Here is a 17644-nt window from a genome sequence, read left to right as displayed (position 1 = left end):
ATACCGCTAACCAGTCAGTACGAGATTGCTCCTTGCAGTGAGTGGATTTGTGACTGCAAAATCGCAAGTGGTTCACGTGATATATTTTCAACAGGTATTGATGACGATAAATTAATGGAATATTTGGAACAATGCGAAGTGAACGTGGATGATTTATCGGATAGCGATAGTGAATTTAGTTCAGAGAGTAGTGATGAAATTATACCAGACACGCCCCCGGGATCACCACAGCTAAAGAAGAGGCGTTTATTTGTTCCCAATGGCAGTAAAGCTACTGTGAATACTGTGGTTGATGAAACTAGAGATGACAAAGATGATGATGATGTCTCTGGAGAACATTTTGTGGAAATTTCTTCCAATGAACCTGACAACGTTCCTCAGCCTCCCATTTTGTTCATGGAACTTCCTGGAGCTAAACATGCCCCTCCGCCTGATTCTCTGCCCATTTTCTCTGCTAAACCTTATAGTCACACACCAAGACCAATCGCTACGTTGACCAACTCCTTACTTGTAATGAACTGTCACCCTATTCCCGCTCTCGATGTTGGAGACGCACTACAACTGATGAAATAAGGGCGTTCATTGCTGTCATCATGAATATGGGACTGATAAGGAAACCTACCATTGTTTTGTACTGGACTACTGTAGACCATTTCATTACCCCTTGGTTTGGTGAAATGTTCTCAAGGAATAGGTTTCAGCTCCTTTTAAAATTTTTTCATTTAGTTGACAACAGTAAGCTTTCTCCTCCTGGATCTCCAAACTATGATCCCTGTGCTCGATTCAAGCCTCTTGTAGATCATGCTAATAGGCTATTTAGTCATCATTGTACTCCTCATCAGCAACTTTCCATAGACGAAAGTTTAGTTGGAACTAAATGCCATACACAACTACTCCAATATATGCTGAATAAGCACCATCACAAGTGGGGGATAAAATTTTAGATGTTGTGTGACGCAGTTAGTAAGTATTGTGTTGGTTTTAATAGCCACCGGGGAGCAAGATACACTGAAGACAGAAATGAAATCAGAATTAATGGACTGGCCTACACTGTAGTGACGAAACTTCTGTCTCTAGCGAATTATTTTATGAAAGGTTTTCACGTTTACGCAGATAATTATTTTACATCTATCCCCCTTGCAAAACATTTATATTCAGTTGGAACATTTATTACGGGCACTATACGAAGAAACAGGAAGGGACTACCAGATGCTGTGAAAAAGGCATTTAAATTAGTTTGTAATAAATATTTCAGACAGGGGCCAATTTTGCTAGTAGGATCCAAAGAGAAAAAATCACAGAAAAATCAGGTGGTGGTTATAAGTACATGCAGAGCTGCAATAGAAACAGAAGTGCCTGCAACTACTAGAAACATTAATCAACCTACGAGGAAACTTAATGTGATCTTAGACTATAATCGTTATATGGGGGGCATTGATACAAATGACATGATGATGTATTTTTATTTAGATAAACGTAGAACTTTGAAATTCTGGAAAAAACTTGCATTCAGTATAATTTTGAGAATGGTCTTAAATGCTTATTTGATGTATTTAGAAAACAGAAACGGAAAGAAAATGACTAGGCTCCAGTTCTACTCCAGTATAATTGAATCTCTGAGTGCTGAATGGTTTGAGAATAGAAAAAAGATTAACACGAATATTCCTGTGTGTGGCGTAAAACTTTTGTCAGGTAAACTAGAAAGATGGTGCGTTGTATGTAGCTCTCCACAACAGAGAAAGAGATCGCGAACTGTGTGCATCAAGTGCGAGAAAGGCTTGCATACTAAATGTGCAGCTCTTCATAAGTGCCCTAAATAAACAAAACATATTTAGTGTCCTATTTGAACAAAACACACAGATTTTATATGACGTTGCGTTACGCTTTTTATTGTTCTTATTAGTGTTAGTGATAAGTGATAAGTGTTAGTGTAAATACCTTAAGTGCTTCAACAGTGGTCTCAAACTTTGAACAACATTAATCAACCCAAGAGGAATCTTCTTCTCAACAATTTTCAGTGAGTAAATTTATTTTGTCATTTTCCTTCTTTTTACTAGTGACATAATAAATTTGAATTTGCATTTTTATTGTTTTTCTTTTTCTCATCCAGAGCAATTATTATAATTCTGTTCAGAAATAAATTCTCTATCACTACATAAATGCCGGTCCCTGTGGGTCAGGTGTGCCTGCCTCTCACCTGGAGGTCATGGGTTCGATTCCCGGACAGGTGAACGATTTTTACCTGGTCTGAGTGTTGGTTTGAGGTCCATTCAAACTAAGTGACCCTAAGTGATTACAATTGAGGAGATATCTGAGGCTGAGAGAGCTACCTTGGTCTAGAAAACCAAAAATAATGAACGCGAGAATTCATCTCACTGACCATGCGTCACCTCGTAAACTGCAGATCTTTGGACTGAGCAGCGGTTACTTAGTAGACTAAGGCCCATCAGGGCTTTAGTGCCATAGATGTTTTAATTACTGATATTGTATTGTAAAGTGTTGTAAAAATACTGGAACCGAAAACTAGAAAAAGGAATTTCTGTGGAAATAAAAACTATAATCTCAACTATTATTTTTTTACTTTTTAATAACTCAGAACTATTTTTATACAACCTAGTCCATGCATATAAAATTTCTTTTCAGTATTTGTCACACATCGATATATACATGAATTTTATCGGTGAGTAAAATTGTCTTATTTTTATTAGTGACATACGTTTGAATTTTAATTTTTTATTTTTTTATTTTTCCCGTTCAATGTAATTATTTTATAGAAATATATTTAGAAATAAATTCTACATTTTCACATATATTCTTTTGCATCGTAGATGATATTTTCAAAGTAGATATTGAGAGAGAAAGTGCGAAAATGTTTTTCTCTTCCTAAAAATAAACGTTTTCGACAACCATAATATCAACAATAATACTTTTTAATTCTTGATATCATCCTAAATCAGTTGTTTATTTTATGTAGTCAACATGTAGAAAATTTCTTGCTGGTATATGACATACACCGGTAGATATACGCGAATGTTAAAATGCATGTATTTCCACTAAAAACAGCATGGCACTTTACAGTAGTAGAGTCGAGGCGGAGCTCTGGCCTCTTCCAACTGAAGGTGAGCGGCCGACCAGATCGGCTCCTGGCTCCAAGAGAGTTAATGCATGGACATCACCTGTCATGCAAGGGGAACACACAGAACACTAATGAAGAAAATATTTGTTAGTATTCCTTTAATTTAAGAGCTTAGAATTTGCTTCCTCCTTTATGACATTACTCAACTTCTAATTATATAAACTATATTCTGGATATCATTATGCCATGGCTAATATTTAATTTAACATGTTTTATAATTTAAAATTTGTAAATTCATCAGGACAGCCTAAGTGGCCAATTTTCCTTGCAAATTATTTTATCTAATACATAATCTTTGTGACTACAGTTGGTATTAGATGTGGACATATTTGAGAACAGTTCCTGATTTTTCAGCTGTATTAGACTATTTTCAATAAAACAAGAAAGGTTCACAGGATATTTACATAATTTATATTTATCTTCCAGTAGAAAGGTATGTATACAGTTATTTAATTATTTTCAAATTGCAAATACACGGTAGCATGCAAATTAATCTAATCAAGATACAGAAAAGTGTCCACATAATAAAAGTCCTAAAAACCTACTGAAAATCCAGTTCTGCAATTACAGAAAACTATACCTTATTACATGATGTGATCTCCTTTGTTCTTCGAAACAGCAGTGGCATGTTTTAGCATGGATTTCACCGATTTTGCACAAATAATATTTATCTCTTCCTGCCAACTCTTCATTGTGATACTCACTTTCGTTGTTCTACCCAGTTCTGCCATTCTCTTCTTACAAATGGCCTGTTGATAGTGGGTGAGTTATACAATGAGTTTGTCTTTGATAAATTTGATCACTTGTTTGGATGTGTGACATGGAGCAAGATCTTGTTGAATGACACTATCACCATTTGGAGAGAGTTTTTGTTAATGCAAGCACTACCCTCCTTTGAAGTATTTCTATGTACTGGTCACAGTCAATTACAACCTTAATAGGAATTAAAGGTCCTAGCCAATGACATTCTCCCTTATGTTTCTTTACACACATATGGAACCTGCTGACCACAAACTTTAAAATGGCTTTCATCTGAAAATACAACTTTCTTTTAATGGTCCACAGTTCATTCTGTATGGAGTTAACTCATATCAGTCTCTTTATGCACATTATGCCGATCAGAAACTGCTTCTTTGCTAGTCCGTGCGCTCTTCTTCCTGCCTCCAACAGTGTGCAGCAAACTGTTATAATGTGAGCATCTCATCCAAACTGATTTAAATTTTGGTTTAGGTCAACAGGTGAGGATTATCTTACTCTTCCTAATGAATAAACAGTCTTTTTTCAGTGTATCTTGCACTTCTGATCACAGTTTCCTTCCTTCAGCAATAAAAAGGACTCAGTTTCTTGGTATCCCTTCAAAACGGAATTTGCCACAACCACACCAACAACTTATTGTGAAGCAACTTGTATTTGTGCCAGGGAAGTATGCTCAGCTAATGTCATTCAAAAGTTTTTGCAGTGCATACAACCTTACACAGAGGCATTAAACTAATGACTTTGTTATAAAGATCATCCAATAACATCCAATAATGTTCACAATAAGCCACCAAACACTTGCAATGTAATTTTCTTGAAAGCAGGAATGCACAATTTCACCAACATTAGTTATGAAAAGTCTTAGAAATGACTCTGCTCAGATTTATTTACATGCTACTGTAGTACTTGAGCAGATGAAAAACACATTAACATTTCAATTTAGCTTTGCACTTTAATGTTAAAATAATCCTGCGCTGGCCATCACAATGCCATCAAAACTTTGATGTATTTTCCCTAACATTTCTGTCTTCATCTTTTAAAAAATCCTGGACACCATCATCTAGACCATTGTGGACTCTATGCCAAAACACTTCTTGGCGATTGTTAGATACCATTTGCACTCCCTGGCCTGAAACACCATGTAATAGATTTTCTTTTTCCAACAAAACCCTAAAGAGAAACTCTTCCTGATGGTTGACAATTTTAATTTTGAGTTTTAACTCAAATACCTCTTGCACCTGTACAACAGATTAAAGAAATATCGTTCATATGAATTGATTACGAGACCGATCACTTCAATTCCCTAATAGGGTGGCTATCAGGTGGGTTATCTCTCTATATCCATGGTAATCAGACCCAAAGGGTATCTGTAGGATAATTATTTTCATGTTTTCATCACATTTAGTACACATCTATCCTATTACTGACATGCTAATAACCAGAAAATATTTACCTTTTCTCTTGTTCTGCCATGATTTTATCATAAAGTGGAAGTTTTGTTTTTAAAGGTACTGGATTAGCTCGAAACATTTTCTTCTCTCTACATTCATCTTCAATAACAGGATCATACAATTGACATTTCAATGCATTCATTTCACGGTCTTCCTCTTCCCTGCAATAAATCAGGAAAATGAATAAGTATACTCTTGTTACATATTTGTATATGTTAAGTATACTCTGTTAAAATTCTCTTGGGACCACGAGAGAAAGAGAAGCACAATTCAATATTGTTACAATGTAACTGCGTGGATATTTATAACATGGTCAGGAAATGTAAAATCAAGTTCAAATCATTAACAATGTTAAAATTAATATTTTAAAAAGTATATACCCACATACTATAGGAGTAAATTTTAATAATATTTTGTTTTGATAACACCTTTGAAAAAATAATCAAACATGCATACTGTTTCTACATATCTACTCCAACACAAAACTATGCTGTGCACATCTGTCTGTCTGTCTGTCTGTCTGTCTGTCTGTCTGTCTGTCTGCCTGTCTGTCTGTTAGGTTATCAGCCCAGAGACTGGTTGGATCCTCAAATAGCACCACCAAATGCTATGCAGTTATAGGGAAACCGCAAAAACCAATGGCAGAGCCCAAATGAGGCGTACTAGGCAAGATGAGGAGTGAGCTAGTTTGCCATTGCTTTCCTCACTGGACCAGAAGGTGCCACTGCAGCACGACTGATCCTATGAGCAACACCTTTCATAACACTCAAACACTATTTGTGCTCTGAATGTCATTACTCAGCACCACCCATACCCCAGCAGCTTCCATATTGTCACAGCCATGGATGAGACTGGGACTTCGGTGGAAGCTACACTTTGCTCTGGCTGTGCACATCTATCAATATTAAAACAAACATTTTTAAACACACACTTTAGAATATCAATGGTCATTAATAGCTGAAGGAAGGCCAAAATTTAAGTTAGATAAGGCTAAAGTAGAGCAGTGGAGTCACTTAAGGATGTGAAAGATACAAAAAGAAAAGAGGAACAGAGTTTTAGGAAGAGAAGTATTTCAACATTACATCTTCATCAATCAGAGAAGCTGAGTGACAAAGATGACAAAATAGACTGGCAACCATTTTGGGGAGGATTTGTACAATAACAGAGATTGAGGAGGAAATTTAAGTGATGAAAGGGAAGTGTTTTTGGATATATGCCTAGGTAAGTTTTTCTGTATCCCTATTTGCTTCTCCAATTAATCTTCATCATAATATGTTTCCATTCTTAAGAGGCAATATTAGCAGAGTGGCTTAGCTGCTGGCTTTCTATCCGGATAGTCAAGGTTCAAATCCTCGTGGATCCTAGAGTGGAATTTTCATGTGAAGAATCATATGGTATTAGGAAGGGTACCCAGCCTTAAACCCCGACCAAAACCTGAATGCGCCAGAATAGCACCAGCTTCTAGTTTAGGCAATTTAAACCTCCTTTCATTCCAGTGATTAGCACCAAAGACACTTCCACCATAATCATAATGAGAAATTATCCAGGAAACTCTTACTTTCATGTCCAAGAACTTACTATGGTAAGCTACCGGTGCTGCCATTTCATTATCCAGGTTAGCCTCATTGTTTCTAGCATTACGTCCATTATTTTAGCATCCAGTTCTTCTAATTCTATAGCTCTTTCTTCAAGTAGGCTAGATTACAAGAGACTTGCATGACAATTTTCTCAAACTAAGACTTTTCCAATAAATCATTCGGCTCATTTAAAGTCTGAGTAAACATCTCTCGAATAACTTTTCTATTAATTTCTATTAAACTTAGTTTATCTTCTGCACCAAAAATGCATCCTGTCACTGTTCCCAATAATTTAAGTAGTGTGATTAACTGGCATCTGCTGGTGTTAATCAAGATATTTAATGCAAACTCTAGAAAGCTTCATGTTAAAAGATTGAGATGACTTTATTGCACCACTGTTTCAAAAAAGAGAAATGACTGTCAAAAAAATATTCACAGATATAGAAATTTGCAGATAACTCTGCACTGTTTATAAGAAATGTAAATTAATTATTTAGACTTCACTATACTTCCTTTACATAAATATGTGGAGTCTAAGTAGCTGACTTTAGAAAATAAAGCAATATATTGAATAATTTTAATGGAGAAAGTCATTCTTCAATGTTGATGTCCACTATGTAGTGATAACAAATTATAGAATTTTACAAAACTCTCTATCTACCCATGATAATGTAAATGCTCATAACATATGCAGTATTCCTCTTGGAAGAGTCAGTTACTGAAGACTGCCACATAGAAAATGGTTGAAAACGGCCTACTGTAAATGAGGTAGTTTATTTATCAAAATAAAAGCAGAGAAATCAGTTTAATTCCATAGAATGGATATATCATACCACAGATTTATAGATTTAATACAATAACTTGAGCTTTTCAGTGGGACAACACTTGATAGCAATAATGTTAATAAATGTAATTGTTTAAATAACTGACCAGATATTAACTGGCATGAGTGTATAGAAGTGAAGAACAAATATTAGATGTTAGCCTATTCACTATAATCTTACATCTTAGATCATCTCTGAAGAGCAAAAGTGTAGGAGCAATTTTAAGAGATAACATAGTATAGGGGTCCTTGAGGTCAGAAGAAGTGCTCTGAGGATGGTTAAGTTGATCAGTAAGGTATCAGATCATAAACAAAATCAGTGCCTAGGCCCCTCAGGGATGGTCTGTGCAAGAAGAGAAGTATAAATTCTGGACATCTATGGATGATATCATGAGACTTATCCCTGACAAAGAAAGAATATACCAGGCAAATTAGCCATGCGGTTAGGGGCGCGTGGCTGTGAGCTTGCATCCAGGAGGTAGTGGGGTTCGAATCCTACTGTCGGCAGCCCTGAAGATGGTTTTCCGTTGTTTCCCATTTTCACACAAGTCAAATGCTGGGGCTGTACCCTAATTAAGACCACGGCCGCTTCCTTCACACTCCTAGGAAATTCTTATCCCATCGTTGCCATAAGACCTATCTATGTCGGTGTGACATAAAGCCACTAGCAAAAAAAAAAAAGGAAAGAATACTCACAGGTGGGGATCTAGAGTAAATATCTTCTATGAAGAGGAGATCAATGTATGGAATACGTCTTTGGTAAACATGGTGTTGAACACAGAAATTTAGCTGGAGAGGATATTCTAGATTTTGCAATGACTTAGGAGAATTTTCTCCCCTACCAGGCTTTATAGTCAATTATGACATTAGACATATTTTGAGAAGAAACTAAATCAACAAATCACCTATATACGGGAGACAGATATTCTCAAGCAGATTAATTACGGTGCAAGCTAAAATATTTAAACAAGGTAATTCAATGTATTCAAAATATTAAAATCAGAGAAGAGCTAAATACAGAACCATTAGTACAGAAGATACAGAAAGCAAGACTGAGATGGTTTGGACATGTAAAAAGAATGGTAAAGGAACAGTTAGCAAGAAGGGAATTGGAATGAGAAGTTAAGAGAAAGAGACCAGTTGGAAGACTGAGAAGAAGGTGGATGGATCAGATCTGGAAGCACATTAGAGAAGCTGGATTGGATGTGGTGGAAGTAATGGAGCAAGAAACGTGGAAGGACAGAAAGGAGTGGAGGAGGTTTGTTAGCCACATCCGGGCGAATGGAGTGGGATATTGATGATGATGATGAATTCAATGTAAAGTTTTCCCTGGAGAAGCTGTAATAACACTACATCCGTTGGTAGTCTTCAATGATGTAATCAGGGGCAGGAGAACGAAGCCGAAAGTAGGTGTGCCGAAGACAAAATTGTGTAGACTGCAGAAAGATGACTACAAAAGAGCACTTTTGAGTGAAGCTCAGTTAGCTGTCCAGCTGGCTGCAATATGGGAGAATTGGAAATGGGAAGAAACAGCATTCTAGTTAAGAGAAATTTGTAATGGAGTGGTGGACAGAACATCAGGAAAAATGAAGCCATGAAAAGAAACATTGAAATTTATCTCTCCAAATCAGCAACCCTGTAACCTAAGTAGTACTGATAATGCTGGAGAAGAATCCACTGTAATTTTATGTTAAGATTAATGCGCACTTCAAATCCTGCGGGATAGTTTCAGTTTCCCAAATTTCTACTAGGATTGCATGAATTCTACTCTAAGCTTCCACATATCCACGGTGCTGCCATCCTCTCCAGGGGCTTTATTATTTTTAAACAATTGAATGATCTCTGCTGTTTCCTATATTGTCGGGGGTTGTGAATCAGGGTTAGGAATGGGCTTTTCTTTTGGAGGATCCCAACTTAGTTTCAACTCGTCTTTCCATTCTTCTGTAAATAATGTGTGTTAAAATTTTGCAGGCATGAGATACTAAACTAATGGTGTGGTAGTTACCACACATGTCAGCACCAGCTTCCTTGGGAATAGGTATAACAACAGTCTGCCAAAAATCGAATGGCACTTCTCCTGTATCACACATCTTACACACTAAACAGAATAACCTCTCCATGCTGGTTTCTCATAAGGCAGTCAGTAATTCTGAGGGTATGTTATTAATTCCCAGTGTCTTGTTCCTACTTAGGTATGGCGAGTTGGCCATGCGGTTAGGGGCGCGCGGCTAAAGATAGTGGGTTCGAACCCCACTGTCGGCAATCCTGAAGATGGTTTCCCATTTTCACACCAGGCAAATGCTGGAGCTGTACCTTAATTAAGCCCATGGCCATTTCCTTCCCACTCCTAGGCCTTTCCCATCCCTTTGTCGCCATAAGACCTATCTGTGTTGGTGCGATGTAAAGCAAATTGTAATAATGATATAGTAGGTTCGAAATCCACTGTTGGCAACCCTGAAGATGGTTTTCCATGGCTTCCCATTTTCACACCAGGCAAATGCTGGGGCTGTACCTTAATTAAGGCCACGGCCGCTTGTTTCCCACTTCTAACCCATTCCTATCCCATCGTCTCCATAAGACTTCTCTGTGTCGGTGTGACATATAGCAATCCATAAGAATTAAAAAAGAGAATATTCCTATTTTGAAACAATCATCTATGAGAACTGAACTTTGTTAATGCCAATCATAACCCTGCATCAGTCAGCTAACTGACACAAAAAAAAAAGGAATTAATGAAGTGGGGAAAAAGCACGGTCACATGTGTATCTCGTGCCATTGTTCTGCTAGGCAACAGAGGGAACCCGCCTCAACAGTACGTTCCTGTTTCCCCCTCCATTTTCAGCCAGTCACTTCACAGCCTTCACGCAGTCACTCCATACAGTCACATTGTCAGCTGCTCAGAGTGTATGTATCAGAATGATACATTGCAACATACGGTGCAACATTTATTCATTCCGTTTTCATGAATTTTACATCTGATTATGATATGGTGGCACAGAAGCAATAATATAATCTGGAAGATCCTAGGGATATAGAAGCTGTTCAGAAACTAATTTTAGGTGAAGATGGCAGATGTTCTGCTCTGGAAGATTTTGAAGATGAGGTGGACACAGATGCAGAAGATAGGCCAGAAGAACTGAGAATAAGCAATTCTGAATCTGAAGAAAGTGGCAGTGATCAAGAAAGTCATCCAAAGACAATTTGTTTTATCTTGGGAAAGACAAAATGATAACCTGGCTAAAAGTACCTCGTCAAAAGAAGCGTTGCACACATACACAAAACATCATTACCCGCCTCCCAGGTGTCATTCATAATGAACAACAAGCTAAGTTACCTATAGAATGTTGGAGTAACTTGTTTTCTGACGAAATACTTCTGAGCATTGTTGAGTACACGAATCAGTATATTCGTTTGGAAGTAAAGAATCACTTCAGCAGAGAATGTGATGCAAATCTTACAGATATGACTGAAATAAAATCTTTCATCAGTCTTCTATACATATCAGGAATTCTACATGCGAACAGGATGATGCTAGAAGATCTGTGGGGTGCAGATGGATAAGGAGTTGAAATATTTTGGTTGACAATGAATCTCAGGAGGTTCAAATTTTCTTATGAGATGCCTTCGTTTTGATGATCGTAGCAACCACCGTGAAAGGAAAGCCATTGATAACATAGCACAAATTTGAGAACACTTCAAAGCTTTTGTTGACAATTACAAGAAAAGTTACTCTCCTGGACAGTGTGTAACCATTGATGAAAAGCTTGACCGGTTTTGTGGATGGTGTCATTTCAAGCAATTTATTCCTTCAAAGCCAGCAAAGTATGACGTAAAAATATATGCCATGTGCGATGCAGCAGTCTTTTACACTTACAATCTTGAGATATATGCTGGTAAAGAACCCACAGCACATTATCAACAGAACAATGGCCGGCTCCATGGCTAAATAGTGAGCGTGCTGGCCTTTGGTCACAGGGGTCCCAGGTTCTATTCCCGCCAGGGTCAGGAATTTTAACCATCATTGTTAATTTTGCTGGCACAGGGACTGGGTGTATTTGTCGTCTTCATCATCATTTCATCCTCATCATGACGAGCAGGTTGCCTACGAGTGTCAGATCAAAACACCTGCACCTGGCGAGCCGAACATTTCCTTGGACACTCCCGGCACTAAAAGCCATATGCCATTTCATTTTATTTCCACAGAGCAACAAACCGGTGTATGTTGTTAAGAGATTAACACAAACAATTCACGAGACTTGGCAAAATATAACTGCTGATGACTGGATTTTGGATGTGAAATTGGTTACCAAGTTAAAGAAAAACAGGACCTCATTTGTAGGAACCATGAAGAAAAATAAGAGGGAGCTCCCACCGGATTTATTGAATGTAAAGAAACAACCTGTGAACTCGAGCATATTTAGCTTTGGGGAGAGTTGTACGGTTGTGTCCTACGTGCCAAAAAATCAAAATGTTATTGTTATATCCTCTCAACACTTCGATGATGCCAAAGATGAAGAATCATGTGAATCTTCCAAACCAGTGATGATTACATATTATAATAGCACAAAATCAGGAGTTGTTGTAGTGGACAAACTCAGTGCTCTGTACGACGTTGGGAGAAACATGTGCCGTTGGCCAATGGTAGTGGTTTTTCTATGCTGAACATCGCAGGTATCAACGCACAAGTTATTTGGATAGGAAATGGGCACAAAAATATGTGACGCAAACAGCTCCTTCAACAGCTTGGTCACAAGCTACTACTATCCCAGCTACAGCGAAGAATTCTTCAGACTCAAGGTATCACTTACTCTCTTTCTGAAGGTCTTAAGAGGTTCAGACCAACTGAAGAACAATTAGAAGAAGCTGGAATATCGATGGAAGAAAATGCTGGTGTCGCAACAAAGCATCGTCGCTGTGTTGTTTGCTACAAATCGCGTAAAACCAGACTGACCAGGGAACATACCACAGCAGTCTGCACAGAGTGTTACCCTCAACTTCAAACCCCATAAGACAGCTTGAGTGAAGAGTCGGCATAGAGGATAGAGTGTGACAAAGAGAAAAGGCAAATTTAGCAAGTACTCTGCCAACTGGACTGAATACTCTAAAAAATTATCTCTTCACAGCATTATTTTGTTATATGGTTTACTCCAAATTCAATGTAAGGTTTAGTGTTGTTGAAGAATTAGTTTGTAGTTCCTTTTTTTTTGGTACTTGTGATTATTTTTACTTGCATTGTATGATGTTTATAGAAAACTGTATTTTAGAAATAAGTAATAAATGATTACATTGAAATATAAACAAAACAAACAACAATAACAGAAATGAAAATCCATGTAGTGTATTCAACAACCCTGTTACAGAACTTATGTATCAGACTGATACAATGCAACTGACACCGTCACTCATCTTTTCAGAAAATGTGTTATGATAAAGGAAATGTGTATTAGGCAAGTCCAAAATAACAGGTAGTATCAATATGTAGTAGGTACCTGAAAGGAAACATGATATGCCATATCTCCAGAACAGCTGCCACAAAAAGATGACAGTGCTTAAGCCGTAGCTGGGCTTCTTGTTTGAATGTCTCATTCAGTCACACTGCGACCGTTTCGTGAAACATTAACGCTGTGACCGATGGAAGGTTAATACTGTGATCGGATTCTGGTGGAGGCCAGAACAGGTTAGTTAAAATACTCCTAACATTGAAATATATACTGGATTCACATCCAGCATTGTAAACAATAAATATGAATTTTCTTGTACCGGTACCTAATCATAGATTCCTGGCCAATTATGATAATTTCAGAGATAATGAGTTTGCCTTGAAGCTGCAGTCAAGAGTCCTATGAAATTTGGAACACTGTTTTAATGTGCAATTATCTTAAACATGAATAGTCATTTCTTACATAACCTATTTAACCAAATATTATGAATGTAGTCTACTTTGCACCTATCATGTAAAAATATCATTCATGTCACATAAGTAGTTTCAGAGTTAACCCTTCCGGCAACTTGAAGTGAATTTACAGTCTTAAGAAACATTGCAAGGAATAAAACTGTCATAAAAAATTAACCAAGAAGTATAACTGGTAATTAATTAGCTAATAACAATCTACAATGTTCATTCATTGCACACTATAATTTTTGTCCACATAGAATAGATATATCTGTCAAAATTATGAAGGGAAATATAGTAATTTTCCACTTCTGTACTATGGTCTTCACAGACATGTGCCCTTCTGACTGATGCGTAACTTCTACAGCATCATTTAACTTTCAACTATGAGTTATTTTGAAATATCACTCATAATAATAATTATGGTCTGCAATACATTTATTTTATGTACATTACTAATTACAGCATGAAATACTATAACAAGCATATTATCAAGTCCATCAGAATCTAATACCTATTTGTTTAGGATCAATCATGTTCCCAAAACTTCAAATGCATGTTATTTGATAGTTAAGGAATGGTACATAGCCAGCTGATGCATAACACCATTCAATTTACCAATAATTTTGACATTAATTTAAAACATCATTCATTTAACTTGCATTTTTTTTTTTACCGGAATGTTTTTTATTTTTTATTTTTTTTTTGCTAGCGGCTTTACGTCGCACCGACACAGATAGGTCTTATGGCGACGATGGGATAGGAAAGGCCTAGGAGTTGGAAGGAAGCGGCCGTGGCCTTAATTAAGGTACAGCCCCAGCATTTGCCTGGTGTGAAAACGGGAAACCACGGAAAACCATCTTCAGGGCTGCCGATAGTGGGATTCGAACCTACTATCTCCCGGATGCAAGCTCACAGCCGCGCGCCTCTACGCGCACAGCCAACTTTACCGGAATGTTGAATGTTTGTAATGCCATACCAGTGGCATATAATGAGGGCTACCAAGGCTATCAGTGAAGCCGAAACCTCAAGTGTGAATGATGGAAATCTAAAGCACATTATAATGTATGCATCTGACACATTGTTCCATTTACAAACCTTGAAAGCAATGAGAAAAATCGTTGCACGTATTTCTGAGAACAAGGCTTCAGAGACTGATATTGCACCCCTGACTCCCGTCTCTCTGCCCTCGACTCACCTCATGCAGCTTGCTGCTGTATGCCTGATTGGCGCGGGACCCGGGAGGGGGATAGGTGTGCTAGACTTCAGTCCGTCAGATAGCCACTGCTAACTATCAACCATGCGTTACTCATCGTACATACTTCCTCACCTCATCCTTCTGACTGAATTATATAGATAACAAGAGTGCTGGTATTTCACTCTTGTTTACTTCTACATTCTTGTAGGAAGACACTGCAGGGCTGCTGTTATAGGAGTAATATAGTTTTATTTTTATATATATGTGTTATATTTTTATCTTTCAGGTTTAGTGTTCTCTTTTGTCGGTTGGAATAGAACCCGTGATCATGGGTCGGACACCACCACTGATCTCTCGAGGAAGCTAATTAACCAGTGAACGATGGGTACGACTGCTGTAAAATTCAAAATTTTTATTTAATAATAATAATAATAATAATAATAATAATAATAATAATAATAATAATAATAATAATAATGGTGCATGGCATCTGTATAGGCTTGATGATGACCTAATAAGGATTAAATGAATGGTGAAGATGTCATAAACACCCAGTCCCCCAGCCAGTAACAGTATGAGGGGGTTGATTCTGAAAATTGAAACGGGACCGTTGGACCAAAGGCAAGCATTCTATCCATTTAGCCACAAAGCCAGACTTCAATTTGCTAAACCTTAGGCTACCATGTCAACTGATCAGGTGTTGAGTATTGGCAGTAGCGTGTGAAGCAGTCTTGACAACACAGCATGCTACTTCGTTGGCTATTGACTGCAGCTCAAAACACTTAAGGCTTGACGTTCACTAAATCAACCACCAAAAAGCGGTAACCTAAGTCTAGTGGTAGCCCACGTTTTGATCCCAGCATACGCCACTGTGCCATACACTGAAAAGTAAGCTAAGTAAATTTCATGACACAAAACACTCTTTGTATCACCTATAATACTTGTAAGTGCAGTGAAGTGAGTATTAATTCAAATGTACGTTTATTGTAAATATGTAATGATCACTGATATATGACAATGTAAAGAACAAAATGTTTCATAATATATAGGCTAGCGTGTTCTAGAGGAACAATACACATACCGGTACCAGTGCTTAAAACATGCAGGAGAATTTAGATGCAACTCTTGCTAATCAAACAAAATGGTATTACTTACCTCAATGTCATTTTGAATGGTTTAGGAAGAGTAATTTTTGGTTCTTTCCATGCTACATTCTTATTATGCTTCATGATTGGGCTGTTGGGTAGACTGTATGAGTATGGTGCATTTTCTTCAAGATCACAGTCTGAATCAGATAAGCAATACTCTGACTTTGGAACACATTCATCGACACTGAATCCATCCCACATACTCTCAAGGACAGAGCTTGAACTATCAAGAGTAGCACAACTAGGTTGTTTGTTTGATGATGCCGAGTGTATGTCTCTTACTTTATTTGTTCCATTTTTCTGCTTTTTCATCTTCATCTTATTAAACTCTGGTAAGGATGCAGTCACATCAGATGTGTCAGTTTTTGAATACTCATTTAAATTCATATCTGTTTTATTGTTAGGAACTTCAGAATCTGGAGTCACAGAAATACAGGCTACTCGTCTGTGACTGTCTAGATTATATTTAGTCATCATATTTGCTGGAATATTATCTAAGGAGGCCACAGAAGCAGTTTCTGGTGTGCACATAGCCACTTCATTTTTGTCTTCATATTTCTCCCAAAATAAATTGCTATTCTGAACATCCAAAGTATGTTTCTGCTTTGTATCACTGCTCTGAAGTGCTTCATCATATTTTCTACTACTACCCGTAGTACCAGTAGGTATTTTTTCTGGTTTTTCAATAACGACATATGGCGCCTTATGTTCTTCTGTTTTTTTTATGTTTCCATCATCAGTAGGAAGTTCCACTTCATTTAGGGTATTATATGTAGATTTGTCCAGCACCTCCAAGTATGATTTCTGTTTTTCCTTCAGTTGTTGTAATTTTAGGTAAAATTCCCTGTCTGATAAATGAGTTAAATCTCCATAATCTGGAATACTTTCATAAAAATTAATAAATGACTCCACAGATTCTTTGAAAATATATTCATCAACAATACTCCTGTGAGAACTGATTTCACCATCTCTCGGAGAATCTTTCTTAGATACTTGTTTTCTAGTTGATGACCATGATGATTTACGCGATCCACTCAAACTTGCACTTTTCCGCGTTCTTTCACGGTTAGTCTTGCCTTCTTCCGATAAACTAGACATGCATTTCCTCTCGTACGAAGGTGATGGAAGCCTATTTGAAGGATTTACTGGAACTTTCAGACAGGAGTGATTAAACACAGCACCAATATGTTTAGTTGACATTACGGAAGAAAATTGTTTACCAACGTTGTCAAGGTAACGGTTGTCATGTCAACAACTACAGGTCTTCAATATTCTATTTCGCGAATCTTTCGGAAACACCAACTTGAATGCCATGTTAAAACTTACAAGGAAGCATAATACTATGATTATTAAAGATTACCCGATAACGACCAAAGATCCAATTTATATAAAGGTTAAGTTACTTATGTTAATATAAACGAGTGCAGAATAATAATAATCTTCTCTGCTCATTCTCTGCAAGTGCTTCTTAAAGGTTACCTATAAACTTTTATAGGTTGGTAGCCTTACTTGTAGGCTATTGGCATACGCCGCGAATTTTGATTAGTACGTTTTCGCGTGTACAACGAATTGGAAGTTAATTGCGATGCACATTCGAAGGACCATTACATTTAATCTTAAGAACGTTATGTCGCTACCAGGTAATTAATCACACACAGTGTT

The 17644-nt window shown here is 37.3% G+C and overlaps 1 protein-coding gene across 1 annotated transcript in view; it reads right to left on the bottom strand.

The window, feature by feature from the left end:
* LOC136864169 (protein FAM161B) overlaps positions 1-17182 on the bottom strand; it is a 178589-nt gene extending 161407 nt beyond the window's left edge. The window contains exons 1-2 of the mRNA XM_068225993.1: positions 15990-17182; positions 5346-5504 (exon numbers count right to left, since the gene is read on the bottom strand). Of these exons, the coding sequence (XP_068082094.1) occupies positions 5346-5504; positions 15990-17182 (1352 nt within the window). The remainder of the gene's footprint in view (positions 1-5345; positions 5505-15989) is intronic.
* Between the last annotated feature and the right edge of the window lie 462 nt (positions 17183-17644).

Source organism: Anabrus simplex, chromosome 2, assembly GCF_040414725.1.
Source record: "Anabrus simplex isolate iqAnaSimp1 chromosome 2, ASM4041472v1, whole genome shotgun sequence".
NCBI classification, from domain to species: Eukaryota; Metazoa; Arthropoda; class Insecta; order Orthoptera; family Tettigoniidae; genus Anabrus; species Anabrus simplex.
Note: the sequence above shows the minus strand (reverse complement) of the source record. Positions and strands in the feature narration are given on the sequence as shown.